The sequence below is a fragment of the Gossypium hirsutum genome, chromosome D10 (genome assembly GCF_007990345.1).
Source record: "Gossypium hirsutum isolate 1008001.06 chromosome D10, Gossypium_hirsutum_v2.1, whole genome shotgun sequence".
NCBI lineage: Eukaryota > Viridiplantae > Streptophyta > Magnoliopsida > Malvales > Malvaceae > Gossypium > Gossypium hirsutum.
Window position 1 is genome coordinate 57,869,945 of NC_053446.1, and position 17,355 is coordinate 57,887,299.

The following is a 17,355-nucleotide window of genomic DNA, read 5'->3' on the forward strand; positions in this document are numbered from 1 at the left end:
GTTTTTCATTTGTTAAAACTAGTCCCAATATTTTTATTTTTTTGAACAATTTAATTTTTTTAAGTGAGGCGAGCTTGTGGACTAGTTTTAAACACAGAAAAACTACGTTAAAAAAAAAGAAGAAATGAGAAAAACAAAGGGAGAAGCAGAAGAGAACGAAAAATATAAAAAAAATGAAAGTTAAAATAACATAAAAGAAAAAAATTAAATTACTCAAAATAAAAAATATAAGGATCAATTGCAGAATTTAACCTAAAATTTTCGTTTGAAATGAAGATTTAACGTGTCACGTCAGCTTACCGCTACATCATTGATGACAATTAACGGCTCAGTAACTAAAATGTTACAATACAATAACATAAATAATTAAAACATAACATTTCAAATATAAGTGATTAAAATATAATCTGAGGCAAATAAAAACTAATTATTTTAATAGTTTACCTTATTATTTAAGTTCTTGATTAATTTAATCGAACATCAACTCGATTAGAGAAATTATTTTTCTTTAATTTTAATATTGTAAATATTTTATATACTATTATTAATTTATTTCAAATTATAGATTTAATTATGTGATTTCTGTGTGGATAGAGATAGAATTGTCGTGTTCATAGAATTGATGGAATATGTTGGATGGTTTAATAGAAGGACAAACCGGACCCTTGGACAAGTTTAGTTAAAGAATCACCGAGTCAACCCCAAACCAAAATATCTCTCTCTATTCTGCAACTATCTAAAGTGGATATGGTTTTCACATGCACCTTCCCTTGTAATCCTGTATTTCAATTCCAAAGACTATTTACAAGGAGCCGTCTTCAACAACACCACTCAGCCCCTCCATTATCACCTTCCAATCTCAAGCCTTCTTCTTCTTCTTCCTCATCTCATCATTATAGCCATACTTTTTCTCTCATTCAAGACTCTGCTGTTATTGCATGCCTTCGTGCCAACAGGCAAACAAAACCCTTCTCTTTCACCATCTTCTTTTCATTTCTCCTATATTTTTAACTCGATTGCTTTCATTTCCATGTTTGGGATGATGGGTGTTCTCTTATTTTGTTTGAATTCTGTATCTGAAACTCTCTTTTTCCCATCTTTTTTCTTTGTAGTGCTGAGCAGGCTATGGAAGCTGCTCGTGCTGCGGTTAATGGTGGCATTGCAGTTGTAAGTCATAGCAAATTTTGATGTTGCTGTTGAGTAATGAACATTGCTTACTGCATATCTGGAACACAAAATGGGTTTTAAAACTTATGTAGAAACTGAATCCTGTATTTGGGTTTTATTAGCAATATGACTTATTTAAATATTTTCTTCTCTTGATTTGCAGCTGGAAATTGTGAGATCAACCCCTGGTGTTTTTGAGGTTGCTTAAAAATTCCTTTTTTTTTTCTTGATTTTCTGCCCAAATTTACCATATTGGATTGAGAATTTATGGTTTCTTTTCTCTGTTCTTCACAGGTCTTGCAGGCTCTGGCTAATGAATATCCAACTAAGGCCTTTGGTGTAATGATCTTACTAGTTGCATAATAATCACAGAATATATATGTTATTTGGACTAGGCTGTGAGTTTTGTATATGGGTACTGTTGAATTCTTTTAAAGTTTTTTTATCTGATTGGAGGATCTTTAGAGGGTTATATTTCCATACTCATATCCGGATATGCTTTAAACATGAATAAGGATCTTGAGTGTCAAATGTGGTCGAGAAAAGCTTTGTTGCTGCAGCTCTTCTTTTTCTTTGAAGTATTCGTATTTAACATCATTTGACACATTTTCGGATATGGGTGTGGAGATATGATCCTCCAAGAACCTGAAAAACTTTAAAAGTTGGAGATATCCGAGTCCGACATTTACCCCTATCTGACACTCCTACCGGAGTCTGAGTAACATAGTTCAAATGACCTTTTTGGATTATTTCTGAGGTGGATAGAAATCTTGCAGGTTGGGACGGTTTTAACTGCTGAGGATGCTAAAACTGCTATAAAGGCCGGAGCCAAGTTTCTTATGAGTCCTGCTACGGTGAATGTATATGCCCAGAATTCTTGAATCCTTTGTTCTGTCTTTTACTTCATTACTATGTTATTCTGGTTCTTCATCTTTCTTGAAATATGTGTCCGACAAATATCCGTACATAGGTATGAGGATATGATCCTCAAAGGACGCTTAGCACATAAAAAATGTTGGAAAAATTTTGAACATTTTCGTGCCTGACACTCGCATGTTATCATATGTTTAAAAAGCTCCATTATGCTATGCTGAACATTCATACATGTTATCAGGACATTCTAGATGATGTTCGAGACACTGATGTTCTATATATGCCTGGTGTAATGACCCCAACTGAAGTAAGAAACACCTCTTTCTCAGTTCAACCTTTTTTAGGCTTCGGTTTCTCAGTGAACCTCATTAGTTTATGCAATTATTTTTAACAGATGGCAACCAATAGATTCATATGATGTGTGTTCATACATACGTATGTACAAGAGGCACTAAATTGGTTGAAAATGTGGTTTTTCAGATATACTCTGCTCATAATGCTGGTGCCAAGATTGTCAAGGTGAGTTTCTTCTTGATATTTACTGATATTTAGGATCTCAATATTGATTGAAGGAATTATGGCCATCTAATACCAGTCCCTATTTTACTTTGATTCTTCATTGTCTTCAAAATACTCGTGTCCAACATATATTCCTTCATAAGTATGAAGATATGACCCTCTAGTAACTCTCCATATGCATGTGTATATATGTGTAGATATATTCATGTACGCATAGGTTCTTATGCGGTTTTTTACATTAATATGTTTAAACAGATTTATCCTGTTTCCGCATTAGGTGGCGTACGATACATATCAGCAATTAGGAAGCCTTTTTCTCACATCCCCATGGTTGCTTCCCAGGGCATAACTATAGGTCAGTACTTTTAGCTAACATGTTTGTGAGTTATTTCAAACATCTTCCCATTTGAAAATTGTATTTTAATTTGAAGTATTCGTGTTCAAAATCTATATTCAATACATTTTCATATGGGTATGAGGATATGACTGTTCAAGGATCTTCCAAATACGTTAAACTTTTTTGAAAAATTGAACACAACAATGAACTGAAGCATAGCATTTACGATAAAATTGTTTTGTACCATTTTTCAATATCATCCACGTAAGATATTTTCTTAAATTTGATACAGATTCAGTAGGTGACTATATCGCTCAGGGAGCTATATCAGTCGTTTTATCGGATGCCATTTTCGATAAGGAGGCGATGAGCCAAAACAACTTTGATGCCGTAAATCGACTTGCCACATCTGCAGCTTTGCAGGGCAAAACTGCTGTAGAAAGGTTAGCCTTTTCCTTAAGTTTATCTGTTCTTTATTACCTTTCTGCAAGTTCTTCTATATCATTACTGTTTCAGTGCTGCTTTTGCTTTGGCTTGTAGTAAATCCTATGTCAGAACCTGCATTTCTTCGATTTTTCATTTTCTTAAAGTATTAGTGTTCGACACTTGTATCTAACGCGAATATGGCTAGATTTTTTTGAAGTTCTTTTATGTATTTGGAAGATCTTTGGAGGCCATACCCCCATATCCATATGTTAGATACGAGAGTAGAACATGAATCCTTAAATGAAAATGAAAAGTCGGAATAACATAAGCTTCTAGCATATTTGATTTTCCGAAAAGAAGCAAAAAGTTCAATCTAGGGATAAAGAAACTTGAATGGATCAGTGGATTGTACTGGTTGAATTGAGAACTGAAAAACTCGGTCTAGTATAGTATACTAACCTTGGAAGTTGTTTACTCAAACTTGAGTGTAAGCATAGAATATGGGTATGTAACCGGCAGCAGCATGTTCAATCTTTCTAAAGTTTTTCTGTACGTTTAAAACGTCCTTCAAGGATCGTACCTATATCTGAATATACATTGATTCGATAAATGTTTCAAGAAAAATGAAGAGTTGGGATAAGAAACAGCCAACATACTCAAACAATTTCAAATGTTGTATTTGTTTAATGTGGTTGACTGATGTGGGATTACTGCAGGAAGAAAAGATAAAACATGACTGCAAAGGAATACTTACCGAACAAACAGGTAAAGCCGAGCTCTTCTTTCTGATGCCGATGTCTTTCATGTGCCCGATCTCCGAAGCACAGACATTTTTGCTATGGAGTGTTCAAGCGTCGGATACATGTTCGACTCGGAACGCAATTTTGATATAGTAAAATATGTATCATACATCCAAGGACTAATCAAAAAATTTAAAATAAAATCACTCATGATTTTCTTGTTTTTTGGCATTATAGGTTTTTTTTTCTTTCTTTTCTTTTCTTTTCTTTCTGTTATCAAACGTGAATAATTAGAAATGTTTATGGGTCGGGTTTATTAGTAGTATCGGTATCATAATTAATATTTTATATATAATTTTGATGATTTAATCATTTTTCCAATGATTTAGTGTGTGATTAATTCACGATATCGAATTCAATTAAGAAAATTATAATAATATAAATATGTCTTGACATGAAATAATTGAGTCATACAAATTAATTAGAGCTTAAACCTTCCTCATTTATTCGTTGCGAATAGAAATTATTACAGTAGTCTTTATGCATTATTATATTGTGGATCACATTTTTGGTCCTTTATTGAAAAATGGGCAAAATAGCCCTTCCATTAAAATTGTTAAATTTGTATCATTAAATGTTTATTTTGGTATTTTATTTATAATGCATAGTAATAAATTTAGTCTTCAACTTTTATACCCTTAATCAATTTGGTCCTTACTTTTTATTTGGAAAAAATTAGCCATCATCAAATAATTTAAAATTTATAAAAATCATCAAAAATTATAATTTTAAAAAATATATAAAAGTAAAATTTTTTTTAAAATATATGGAAATGCACTTAAGCTCACGTCCTTCCACAGTAATAATAATCTCAATGCCAATCAGTAATAATAATTAAAAAAAACTAAAACTTTGAAAAAGTCATTAAAAATAGACATGATCTCCATCATACCAAAGAAACCTTTATTATGTCTCTAGTTATAAGGAATACCCAAAGTGGGTGGCAATTTAAAATGGAATCGTTGACTTTGTTTTGAGAAAGAAAAAAGTTATTGAATTTATTTCTAACCTCTGATTTTGACCTCAAATTGTTTGAAAAGTATTACAACTATTTTGATATTTTTATAAAGTGTAAATTATTAAAATGGTCTTTTTTATTTGTCTTAGGTTACATTTTAGTCACTTGTGTTTGAAATGTTACGTTTTAGTCACTTATATTATCGTGTTATATAATTTTACAATCACCCAATTTGTCGTTAACGGTATAACGGTAAGCTAATATAGAATGTTAAATCATCATTTTAAACAAAAAATTTAGGTTAAATTATGCAATTGGTTTTGAACAATTTACTTTTTTTTTCTTTTGTGTTTTTTTAACTTTCCTTTTTTTTTCCATTCTCTTCTGTTTCTCCCTTTGTTTTCCTCCATTCTCTATTTCTTTTAACGTAGTTTTTTTTTATGTTTTCCATTTGTTAAAACTAGTCTCTATACTTTTATTTTTTTAAACAATTTAATTTTTTTGAGTAAGGCGAGCTTATGGACTAATTTTAACAAATGGAAAACATAGAAAAACTACATTAAATGAAATGAAGAAGGAAGGAAAACTGAGGGAGGAGCAAAAGAGAATGAAAAATAAAAAAAAATGCTCAAAATGGAAAATTATAGGGACCAATTGTAGAATTTAACATAGAATTTTCGTTTAAAATGATGATTTAACATGTCATGTCAGCTTACGGTTACATTGTTAATGACAATTGACGGCTCAGTGATTAAAATGTTACAACACGATAATATAAGTGACTAAAACGTAACATTTCAAACAAAAGGGACTAAAATATAACCAGAGGCAAACAAAACAAAAGTGACTATTTTGATATTTTACCATTTTATAATATAAATAAATTGAATGAATAATTTATTTTTTTAGTGATAGATTAAATAGAAAGTAAGAAATAACATATTATAAATTTGGTTTTATATAAATGAATCTCTCCCTGCATAATCTATGAATATTAAAGAGAATCCATTATTTTGTTTGGAAACCACAAGGAAAAGAAATGGAAATTACTGTACATGCTACCAAAATACAAGGAAAAGGGAAGGAAAGGTTCAGGAAAAGAGATGGTAATTCATCTTACATTATTAATTTCACCACAAATTAGGGGAAATAATTTAGTTTTAAAAAGTCATATTCATTAATAACATTTGAATATTTTCATTTAATTATTATATTATTTAAAAAATTAAATAAATAAATAAAATTATTCCTTTTCATTTACAATTCACAAAATCATCAAAACTTTCAAAACATTAACCTTATTAATTATTAACTCTATTAAAATTTAAACTTATTTAAATTAATTTTAATGGTATAGAACTAATTTCCTTCCTCCAAATCCTTTCTAGATGCTGCACTTATTCCATGTTCATACTTTACAACCTAAGTCTACAATCAATCAATAAATAATGTATTGACTTTGGCAAGCTTATAAATATACAAGCTTTGCACCTCCTTCCTATGCATTAATTACAATCATTTACTTTCTTTCCTTTTTCTTTAACCTTTTCTAAAGATGGATCTTATATTTTCGTTAATTAGTTTTTGGGTATCTTTTATATTTGTTTCATGATTTGGGTTTGAAATTCGTACTTATTCTTTCTAATAATCGTATTTTATATTTGTACTAATTAATTAAATCTTATTGATTGCGAATTCTCTTATGAGACTTTGTTGAATTATGAGCCTAGTTTCTCTCTTCTACTTGGCATCTCAAATTTGTGTACAAACTATGCAAATATAGTAAGCATACGAAGAGAGAACTAGGTTCATAATCTATCAAGTGTCATTTATTCGCCTGTCAAAAATTTACAATTTTCAAATTCAATCATAAGCGTACATTGATATTATTAAGAGGAGGAGCTGGAAATTTCAAAAAAAAATAAATTATAAGCGTTAAAATAAGTAATTATTTTTTAAATGTTCTTAAAGCATAACTTTGTGTTATCTAAATATTTATTTTTTTAATTTTACGGGGAAATGAAACTAAAAAGTGAATGGGAAAAATCATACTTTTGGTGGGTTTTTATTACAAATATTGGATGAAAAATAGTCTTTAAGAAAAGGAAAATAATAAAAAAATGAGTCCTAGAAAGAAGGAAAAGGAAGGTTCCATCAAGGGTCCCCCCCGCTTTACCTTAAGTGCAAAAACGCCTCCGCTAAGTAAATTCCGAAAACACTGATCTCATCTCTCTCATTTTCCTCTCTTTCAATATCCTCCGCCGTCCCAATGGCCCCACCGCCGTCTACGCCGTCGCTTGACTCCCAACAAATCCAACAGTTTCTCTCCTCCGTCCTCTCCCAACGCGGCCCTTCTTCCCTCCCTTACACCGAAGACTCCAAATGGTTGATCCGCCAACACCTCCTTTCCCTCACCTCCCGCTACCCTTCCCTCCAACCCAAAACCGCCACTTTTACCCACAACGATGGCCGCTCCGTCAACCTCCTCCAAGCCGACGGCACCATCCCCATGCCTTACCAAGGCGTCACTTACAACATCCCCATCATAATCTGGCTCATTGAATCTTACCCTCGTTACCCTCCCGTTGTCTACGTGAATCCCACGCGCGACATGATCATCAAACGCCCCCATCCCCACGTTTCTCCCTCGGGGTTAGTTTCGATCCCTTATTTGCAGAATTGGATTTACCCAAGCTCTAATCTTGTTGATTTGGTCGTTAATTTTTGCTCTGCTTTTTCCCATGATCCCCCGCTTTATTCCCAACGTCGCTCCAATCCTAACCCTAACCCGCCTAATTACGGGCAACAGCAGCAGCCACCGCCACCGAGGGTTGCTGCCGCGGGTTATCCGCCTTCGCCTTATGGCAGGGCACAGCCGTCTCAGACGGAGGATGCTGCGGAGGTTTACAGGAGGAATGCGGTGAATAAGTTGGTGGAGATGGTTCATGGAGATATAATTAAGATGAGAAAAGAAAGGGAAGCTGAAATGGAAGGGTTGTTTTCAGCTCAAGGAGTGTTGAGAAAGCGAGAGGAAGAGGTCAACAAAGGGTTGAAAGAAATGCAAGATGAAAAGGAAGCTTTGGAACAGCAATTGCAGGTTGTTTTGATGAGCACCGATGTGTTGGCTGGTTGGGTTAGAGAGAACGAAGGGAAAATTAAGAACTTGGGGAATAACAATGACAATGTCCACGTCGACGAGGTGTTTCATTGTGCCGATGTGCTATCCAAGCAAATGTTGGATTGCACGGCTGCGGATTTAGCCATCGAGGACGTCGTTTATTCGTTGGATAAAGCCCTGCAAGAAGGGGCGGTGCCATTTGATCAGTATTTGAGGAATGTGAGGTTGTTGTCAAGGGAGCAGTTCTTTCATAAGGCTACTGCTGCCAAAGTTAGGGCAGCTCAAATGCAGGCTCAGGTTGCTAGTATGGCTGCACGAGCACCGCATTCAAATTACGCCCCATGACTGGTTATTGATTTGTTTTTGTGATTTGTCTATAAGTGGATCATGTTTTCTGATATAGCTGCATTTTTTTTTGTCTACCTAATTGAATATATGTTTCCTTTTATCCTATTCATATGGGAAAATTTATTATTATGATGTGAATAATGTGCAGCCTTCTCCCATTCTCATAATGAATTTGGGCTCTTTAGTAGACTTGCATTGGTGAGGAAAACTGGAATAGAAGCAGACGTTGAAGAATGCTAAAAGAAGCATTTACTTTTTGTATTCTTATGTTATCTTATCTTTTGACATGCTTTCTATGTAAATGAATGATCCCTTATTTTGTTGTATCACTGGTTGTTTAACTTATCAGCTTTTTACTTCAATGCATCAAGTTCATGCTGTGTTACTTATGTTCGTGGGAGCTAAACTCTTTATCACCCAATTGCAGTGAGGTTTATTAGATATTGCCTTGAGACTTTGTTATCTTTTTTTTCTTTTAATGAGGATGGGGTATACTAACATTGCACTTTGAGCAGGGGGAAATTGCACCTACTGATCGAAGCAACATGCAAAGTAGAAAAACCCTTCAAGGTAACATGAAATCTGCAATAATGCATTTGTCCTTAATTCAGTGCTTGTAGTCATGGTATTTATATGATTCTTCTTCCAATGGGAGTAATATTCTAATGCCACCCTAAAAATTAGGTACTTACTTAGAGCAGAGAGATTGAGTCCTACTTGCATGGGCTAGGTTCATTCTAGGCCCATGTTTGGCATTCCTAGCCCGACTTAAAATATAAGACAAATTTTATTGTTGATATTTGTAAATAGTTTATCTAAATCCATTTAGACCCATTTATATATGTACACGTGTTATTTTACCTATAAAGGTTGAGGCTTTAGGATTTTGATGGCTTAGGGCACGTTTAGTTCGCTGTAATGAAATAAAAGTATAATGGAATAGAGGCGTAATAATAATTCAATTGTTTGGTTGAATGGAATGGAATAGAATTGTAATAGTATTTTTGTGTTTGGTTGAATGGAATGAAGTTGTAATAGCATAAGGAAAAAAATTAAAATGACTAAAATACCCTTAGCAAAAATTTTTTTAGGTAGATGATTATTGTTATTAAATTTTAATAAGATTATTAATATAAATAATAAATAATTTAATCATATTTTAACATAATTATTATTAAATGTAATTTAATAAGAATATATAATTTAATAAAATTCTTAATATTAAATATTTTTATATGAATTTACTAAAATCATAATATATAATACTATAAAATATAATTTAAAATAATTATTATTAAATATAATTTAATAAAATATATAATTTAATAAAATTCTTAAAATTAAATATTTTTATATGAATTTACAAAAATCATAATATATAATACTATAAAATAACTGTTATTAAATATAATTTAATAAAAATATATAATTTAATAAAATTCTTAATATTAAATATTCTTATATGAATTTACTAAAATCATAATATATAATACTATAAAATATAATTTTAAAAAATTATTATTAAATATAATTTAATAAAATTCAATATAATTATTCTTATATGAATTTACTAAAATCATAATATATAATACTATAAAACATAATCTACTTTATTATTTTTAAACTGCAATACATATTTAATGTGCTAAAATATCATTAGTGAAACAAATAATTTAATTATTCTACAATAAAAAAATATTAGTAGTAATAAATAACTTGAGAATTATATTTTGCATAAACATAATATTCATATATTAACAAAAGGTTACATGAAATTCTATGTCATAATTCATATGTTATACAGTTTTTCAACATCAAAAAGTTAGAACATTGTAATGACATACCATCCCAAATATTACAAACAGAAAAAGTTACGAAAATATCAACAGAACCATGATTTTTAATGGTCTGCAAGAAATTTTCTGACCCATTCCAACCGCACATCAGAAGGTAAACTAAAGAAAACGAGCATTTGAGTTGGATGATCTGGAATTTTGCTCAATGCTCGATAGCGCTCATCTACAGTTAAACATTCTATTTCACATAAGGTTGGATATAAATTTGTAGCTTTTTCTTGGATGATCTAGAATTCTTCTGACTTTTGTTGAACTACCACATCGGAGGCAATACTCCTACTGATTTGTTCGCCAATGGCCCGCATATTTTCCGCCAATAAGGTGGCAGATCATGAAATGAAGAAATATGATCATTTGCATCAAAAAAAAATTTCTTCTTTGAAGATGTGGAACTCCTTGGTTTCTATATGGTTGTGGTTCTGTAGTAGAAACATCCATGTTATCCAAAGAGACATCAGCTTCGCAGTCATAGAATTCGTTTCTTTCTTCATTAATATTTGTAGTAGGTACATCCTGAACATTTATTTCTTCAATAACATCAGCGGCTGTTTGAGCATCTTTTCCAGTCACTCGATCTCTTGTGTAAATGGCAGTTTGATCGTAGTAAGGGAAACTACGATGTCTGAATTGACCGGCTTCTTTATGACTCTAAAAATGAGGAAATCATATTAGTTATAAGTTTGGTAAAAATAAGATAATAAAGGCTTGAAATAATTCTTACATTTAAATAAGAGTTCCAAACTGCATCTTCAGCAACAACGAGCTGCCTATGCTCATCCTAACCAAAATCACTATTGTTTTGGCCATTAAACATGTTATACACGATTAACCAATCCCTTTTGAGTAACATAATCCTCGATTTAATATTAGGTCTAGCCTTTAACATTGCATTGGGTAAAGCATTTTCTAACATTTTTTTCAACTCGTTTAAATAATCGACTTGGAATCCTGTATCAGCATTAAAGGTTCCAACATTGTGCAAGTCCACCATACAGTAAACCAATGCTGCATCTTCTTCTGGAACTCATTTTCTTTTGGTTCCTCGAGAAGTTTGGGAAGAAACATTTGATTCTGAAACACCTAACATAATTTTCTTAAAAAAAACAAATTAAAATTAAGTTTAATATCATGAATCAAAAGGTAAACACTTTGTGTCTATTAAAATTAATAAATGCTTGACATAAAGTGTTGAACTTTTGATTCATGATATTGAACTTAATTTTAATAGACACAAAGTGTTCACCTTTTGATTCATGATATTAAACTTAATTTTAATTTGTTTTTTTAAGATAATTATGTTAGGTGTTTCAGAATCAAATGTTTCTTCCCAAACTTCTCGAGAAACCAAAAGGAAATGAGTTCCAGAAGAAGATGCAGCATTGGTTTCCTGTATGGTGGACTTGCACAATGTTGGAACCTTTCATGTTGATACGGGGTTCAAAGTCGATTATTTAAACGAGTTGGAAAAAATGTTAGAAAAGGCTTTACCCAATGCAATGTTGAAGGCTAGAACTAATATTGAATCGAGGATTAGGTTACTAAAAAGGGATTGGTCAATCGTGTATGACATGCTTAATGGCCAAAAAAATAGTGGTTTTGGTTGGGATGAGCATTGATAGTTCGTTGTTGCTGAAGATGCGGTTTGGAACTCTTCTTTAAATGTAAGAATTATTTCAAGTCTTTATTATCTTATTTTTACCAAACTTATAACTAATATGATTTCCTCATTTTTATAGAGTCATAAAGAAGCCGGTCAATTCAGACATCGTAGTTTCCCTTAATACGATCAACTTACTGCCATTTACGCAAGAGATCGAGCGACTGGGAAAGATGCTCAAACAGTCGCTGATGTTGTTGAAGAAATAAATGTTCAGGATGTACCTACTACAGATATTAATGAAGAAAGAAACGAATTCTATGACTGCGAAGCCGATGTCTCTTTGGATGACATAGATGTTTCTGTTACGGAACCGCAACCATATAGAAACCAAGGGGTTCCACATCTTTAAAGAAGGAAAAAAAGAATTTTGATGCAAATGATCATATTTCTTCTTCATTTCATGATGCTGCCACTTTATTGGCGGAAAATATGCGGGCCATTGGCGAACAAATCAGTAGGAGTATTGCCTCCGATGTGGTAATTTAACAAAAGTCAGAAGAATTCTAGATCATCCAAGAAAAAGTTACAAATTTATATCCAACCTTATGTGAAATAGAATGTTTAACTGTGGATGAGCGCTATCGAGCATTGAGCAAAATTCCAGATTATCCAACTCAAATGCTCGTTTTCTTTAGGTTACCTTCTGATGTGCGGTTGGAATGGGTCAGAAAATTTCTTGCTGACCATTAAAAATCATGGTTCTGTTGATGATATTTTCGTAACTTTTTCTGTTTGTAATATTTGGGATGGTATGTCATTACAATGTTCTAACTTTTTGATGTTGAAAAACTGTATAACATATGAATTATGACATAGAATTTCATGTAACCTTTTGTTAATATATGAATATTATGTTTATGCAAAATATAATTCTCAAGTTATTTATTACTACTAATATTTTTTTATTGTAGAATAATTAAATTATTTGTTTCACTAATGATATTTTAGCACATTAAATATGTATTGCAGTTTAAAAATAATAAAGTAGATTATATTTTATAGTATTATATATTATGATTTTAGTAAATTCATATAAGAATAATTATATTGAATTTTATTAAATTATATATTTTTATTAAATTATATTTAATAACAACTATTTTATAGTATTATATATTATGATTTTAGTAAATTCATATAAGAATATTTAATTTTAAGAATTTTATTAAATTATATATTTTTATTAAATTATATTTAATAATAATTATTTTAAATTATATTTTATAGTATTATATATTATGATTTTAGTAAATTCATATAAGAATATTTAATATTAAGAATTTTATTAAATTATATATTTTATTAAATTATATTTAATAATAATTATGTTAAAATATAATTAAATTATTTATTATTTATATTAATAATCTTATTAAAATTTAATAACAATAATCTACTTAAAAAAATTTTTGCTAAGGGTATTTTAGTCATTTTAGTTTTTTTTCCTTATGCTATTACAACTTCATTCCATTCAACCAAACACAATAATACTATTGACACCATTTTTTGATAAAACGGGGTCGACTTGGATTTTGAAAACAAAAACGAACATGGGAGTCGCCACCAATCTTTTTTGATGAGATGTGATCGGGTCACCTCGAAAAACGGTTGTTTTTAATAAACAGTTTAGATTTATTAAAACAATGCTTTTGGTCTGCAAAATTCAAAAAAACAGGTTCGAGAGTCGATTACGTACGAGGAAGGATTAGCACCCTCGTAACGCTCAAAAATTGGTACCTAGTTAATTAATTAGTGTCGAATATTGAAAACTCTGAAGAGTTTCTAAAAATACGATCCTTAAAAAAAACTTGTATAAATCAAATTACATATTAAGACCCTCTCATTTTGAAGAGAAAATGTTACACCCAATGAGTTAAAGCATGATATTTTACCTCTTCAAAAATAAGATTGTCCAAAAAATTCATGCAATAAAATTTAAAAGGATATTTAATTGTTTAAGTCAGATGAAAAAATCGCAGCCCAATACGTTAGGGTATAATTTCTCAAAATTCTAAACATTGAATATTGTCTTTATTATTTTTTTAGAAAAATTCTCATCTCGAGGAAACATGTCAAATCTAATGTGTTAGGACACAACGTATTGAATTCCCGATAATAAGCTTTTTATTTATGTTTTTTTTATTAAAGAGCATACTCAATTATTTAGATTTAACGAAGAAAATTAAAACTCAATACGTTAGGGCTCAATCCTCTCGAAGATCTCAAATATCGAGTATTGCCTTTATTTTCAAAATTTTCTTTTTTTTTTTATGAATTTGAGTAAAAAATGATGTAATGTTAAATTTGATATATGAATAAATTCCGCATTAATAATGACAATAATAAATACGACGATGTGAGCATAGATAACACGAGCAACCACAACAAAAATAAAGAGAAAAAAAATGACAAATCGATTACATATAAAATAACAAGTAAATAAACAAATAAAATTAAAACATTCTCAAAATAATAATAAAAAAAAGTAAGTAAATAAATAAATAAATAAAGAAAATGAATAAAAATATGAAAATATAAAAAAGATATATAATTATGTACATATATGTATGTATATAAAAATTATAAAAAATATATATATAAGTATGTATATATATATTCATGAAAATAAAAAATATGTATATAGATATATATATAGATATGTATATAAATTATAAAATATAAGAAAAAAATATATGAGTTTGTATGTATATATAAATAAGTTATAAAAATATATATACGTGCATATATATGTATATATATAAAGTATAAAAAGTATAAAAGTATGTATATGTACATATATATATAAATAAGTTATAAAAATATGTATGTGTATATGTATATATATTATAAAAATGTATGTATAATGTATATAAATTATGAAGTATAAAAAAGTGTAGGCGTATGTATATATATATGAATCAAAGATATGTATGTATATATATAACTAAATCTAAAATTAAAAAGGTATAAATGAATAACTAATAATAAACATGATAATAATAATAACAATATTAAAAATTATAATAGAAAAAATAATGATAACATTATTAAAATTAATTAATTTAATAGTAAAAATATAACAAAAAAGGGACTAATTTGAACTGAAAACAGAACTTTGGGGGGGGGGGGGCAAATTCGCAAATAAAATAAAAGAGGGGCAATTTTTCCTTCTTCCCCAAAACGACGTTGTTCCAGAAAGGACCAAATTGAAATCGCGACAATTTACAGGGTAAAATTAAGAAAATAAAAAAACTTAATTAAAAAAACATTAAAAAGCGGAAGGGCTAAAGATGTAATTAGCCATTCCGTCGAAAACACGCGGATCCTTCGGGCGGGTTGGGTCACACGCGGGTCGTCCTCCTAAATGGCGTCGTTTTGGCGCCTGGAACTATGGCCCAAAACGGCGCCGTTTTATACACCTATATAAATCCAATTTTTTTTTAAAAAAATTCATTTTCTACCTTATTCAAAAAAAAAATCAGAAAACACTCTCAACTCCTCTCTCCCTCTCTGGGCACCAGCCCAGAATTCGGCCGCCGGCGCCTATGCCGCTGTGCACGGCGGCGGGGAGTCCAAAAAAATCTTTTTTTTTTGCTCCGATGCAGCCCTCCGCCCCTCTAGCACTCCAACAACATCGAAAAGGTAAAAAAAAACTTCATTTTTCTTTTGTTATTTAATATTTCAAAAAAAATAAAAAAAAACAAAGAAAAAACAGAAATAAGAAAGCAACCTTTGAATCTTTGTTATTTTTTTGTGAATCATTTTCTTTTATTATTTTCCAATAAAAAATCCCCCTCTTACAGATTTTTCAATTGGCCTTATATAGCCGAAATAATAATACCAATAAAAATCTCTTTCTGCTATCCCTATTTGATGTTGCTTGTTGGTGTTTGTTGCAGGTACTGGCATACGGAGGAGACGTGACGTGACGGAGGTGTGCGACGGCGGTAGAAGTCAGAAGAGCTAGGGTTTCAGCTTTTCTGAAATCCTAGTTTGACTTTGTTTGTTGGGCTGGGGTGTTGGGCTTCTGGTTTTGGTCTAGGTTGATTTGAATTAGGCTTTGTAATTAAGTTTGGGTATTGGGTAGGTTTTGGGTTTTGGGCCTCGGGTCAAAAATGGGCTTGTACAAATACTATTACAATTCTATTTCATTTCAATTAACCAAACAATTGAATTACTATTACGCCTCTATTCCATTACACCTCTATTCCATTACAGCGAACCAAACGTGCCTATTTAAGTTCAATAATTATATATATTTATGAAATTTTTAAATATAAATAATTTAACATTTTTTAATATTTACATGATATAAAAAAGAAGTTATAAAATTGAAAAATGGGAAGTATGTATGTCATGGTAATTAAATGATGTAGCAAGCATGAATATTTGGTTACGATTATTTAAACCCATATTGTATTGCCAAGTTTGAATAGATTATTATGAATTATGGCAATTCATTATATTTTGTTGCCTAATTTGATTTGATGTCTTAACTAATCGATGCATTCGCCCTATTACATCAATGCTTGTTGCTTGGTTTTTATTTTTTAATAATTTTATTATATATTCTGATCATCTTTATTTTTTTTTGACATAATATTTAGAATTATTCATAGATTCTTCTCAACTTATAAATAGAAGGATAATGCGCTTCACCACATTTGAACCCATATATTTCTGTATTTACGTGAAAGTTGAGAAGCTTGTAAAAACTTGCAGGGCAAAGACAAAAATGTTGCTAGGCTGATTCAATGATTGCGACCAATTCCAAACCACTTTCATGGTAAAAAGTGTCGTTATATTAAAAAAGGAAGATGTGATTTTACATTAATACAAATTGGTTGGGTACGAATTAAAAAGTGGCTGTTAAACAATTCTAATCCAACATCTTACCTTTTTCGTACAAAGCAATTAAACAAAAGTTGGTCAAAGAAAGGTTAAATTCTATTCTTACTCTTCTACTTCCTGAAAGTTATGAATTTAATCTTTGTAAATTAATTTGATTAATTTTAGCTCGTGTGTTCTTTTAATCGGTCAATTTTAGTTTTTCTACTTTCAGATTCTGAAAAATGTAGTCTTGCCTTAAAAGGTTGTAGTTAAATTCAATTACTAATATTATACTATCCGTACAATTGTAGATTTAGTCAATATTTTTTAATTAGATTATTCTAAGTTTTATACTTTTTGAATTTTGAAATTTTTATCTTGATCCAAATGATATTCAGTGAGTAACATGCGAAAATAACAAGTTGATAGTGTTACACTTATCGCATCAGATTTTAGAAATAGC

At 30.4% G+C, this 17,355-nt stretch overlaps 2 protein-coding genes and 1 long non-coding RNA gene across 4 annotated transcripts; all 3 read left to right on the forward strand.

Annotated features, from left to right (window-relative positions):
* Nucleotides 1–663: 663 nt before the first annotated feature.
* Nucleotides 664–4,426, forward strand: LOC121222497 (KHG/KDPG aldolase). Of its 2 annotated transcripts, none has more exons than XM_041103396.1 (10): nucleotides 664–956; nucleotides 1,123–1,167; nucleotides 1,331–1,366; nucleotides 1,462–1,506; nucleotides 1,944–2,027; nucleotides 2,282–2,347; nucleotides 2,521–2,559; nucleotides 2,815–2,914; nucleotides 3,189–3,339; nucleotides 4,039–4,426. In XM_041103396.1, the coding sequence occupies exons 1-10, from the start codon at nucleotides 939–941 to the stop codon at nucleotides 4,049–4,051; spliced, it is 597 nt and encodes a 198-aa protein (XP_040959330.1). In that variant the 5' UTR covers nucleotides 664–938; the 3' UTR covers nucleotides 4,052–4,426. The 2 variants fall into 2 exon arrangements, with proteins under 2 accessions (XP_040959330.1, XP_040959329.1); XM_041103395.1 differs by having other exon boundaries at nucleotides 665–956; nucleotides 1,113–1,167.
* A 2,758-nt stretch (nucleotides 4,427–7,184) lies between these two features.
* LOC121222498 (protein ELC-like) lies at nucleotides 7,185–9,414 on the forward strand. Its single transcript, XM_041103397.1, has one exon. It carries the CDS (start codon nucleotides 7,350–7,352, stop codon nucleotides 8,541–8,543), a length of 1,194 nt encoding a protein of 397 aa, XP_040959331.1. The 5' UTR covers nucleotides 7,185–7,349; the 3' UTR covers nucleotides 8,544–9,414.
* A 2,225-nt stretch (nucleotides 9,415–11,639) lies between these two features.
* Nucleotides 11,640–12,927, forward strand: LOC121222499 (uncharacterized). Its single transcript, XR_005919801.1, has 2 exons — nucleotides 11,640–12,063; nucleotides 12,139–12,927. It is a non-coding gene; the product is annotated as an uncharacterized lncRNA (long non-coding RNA).
* Nucleotides 12,928–17,355: the final 4,428 nt, after the last annotated feature.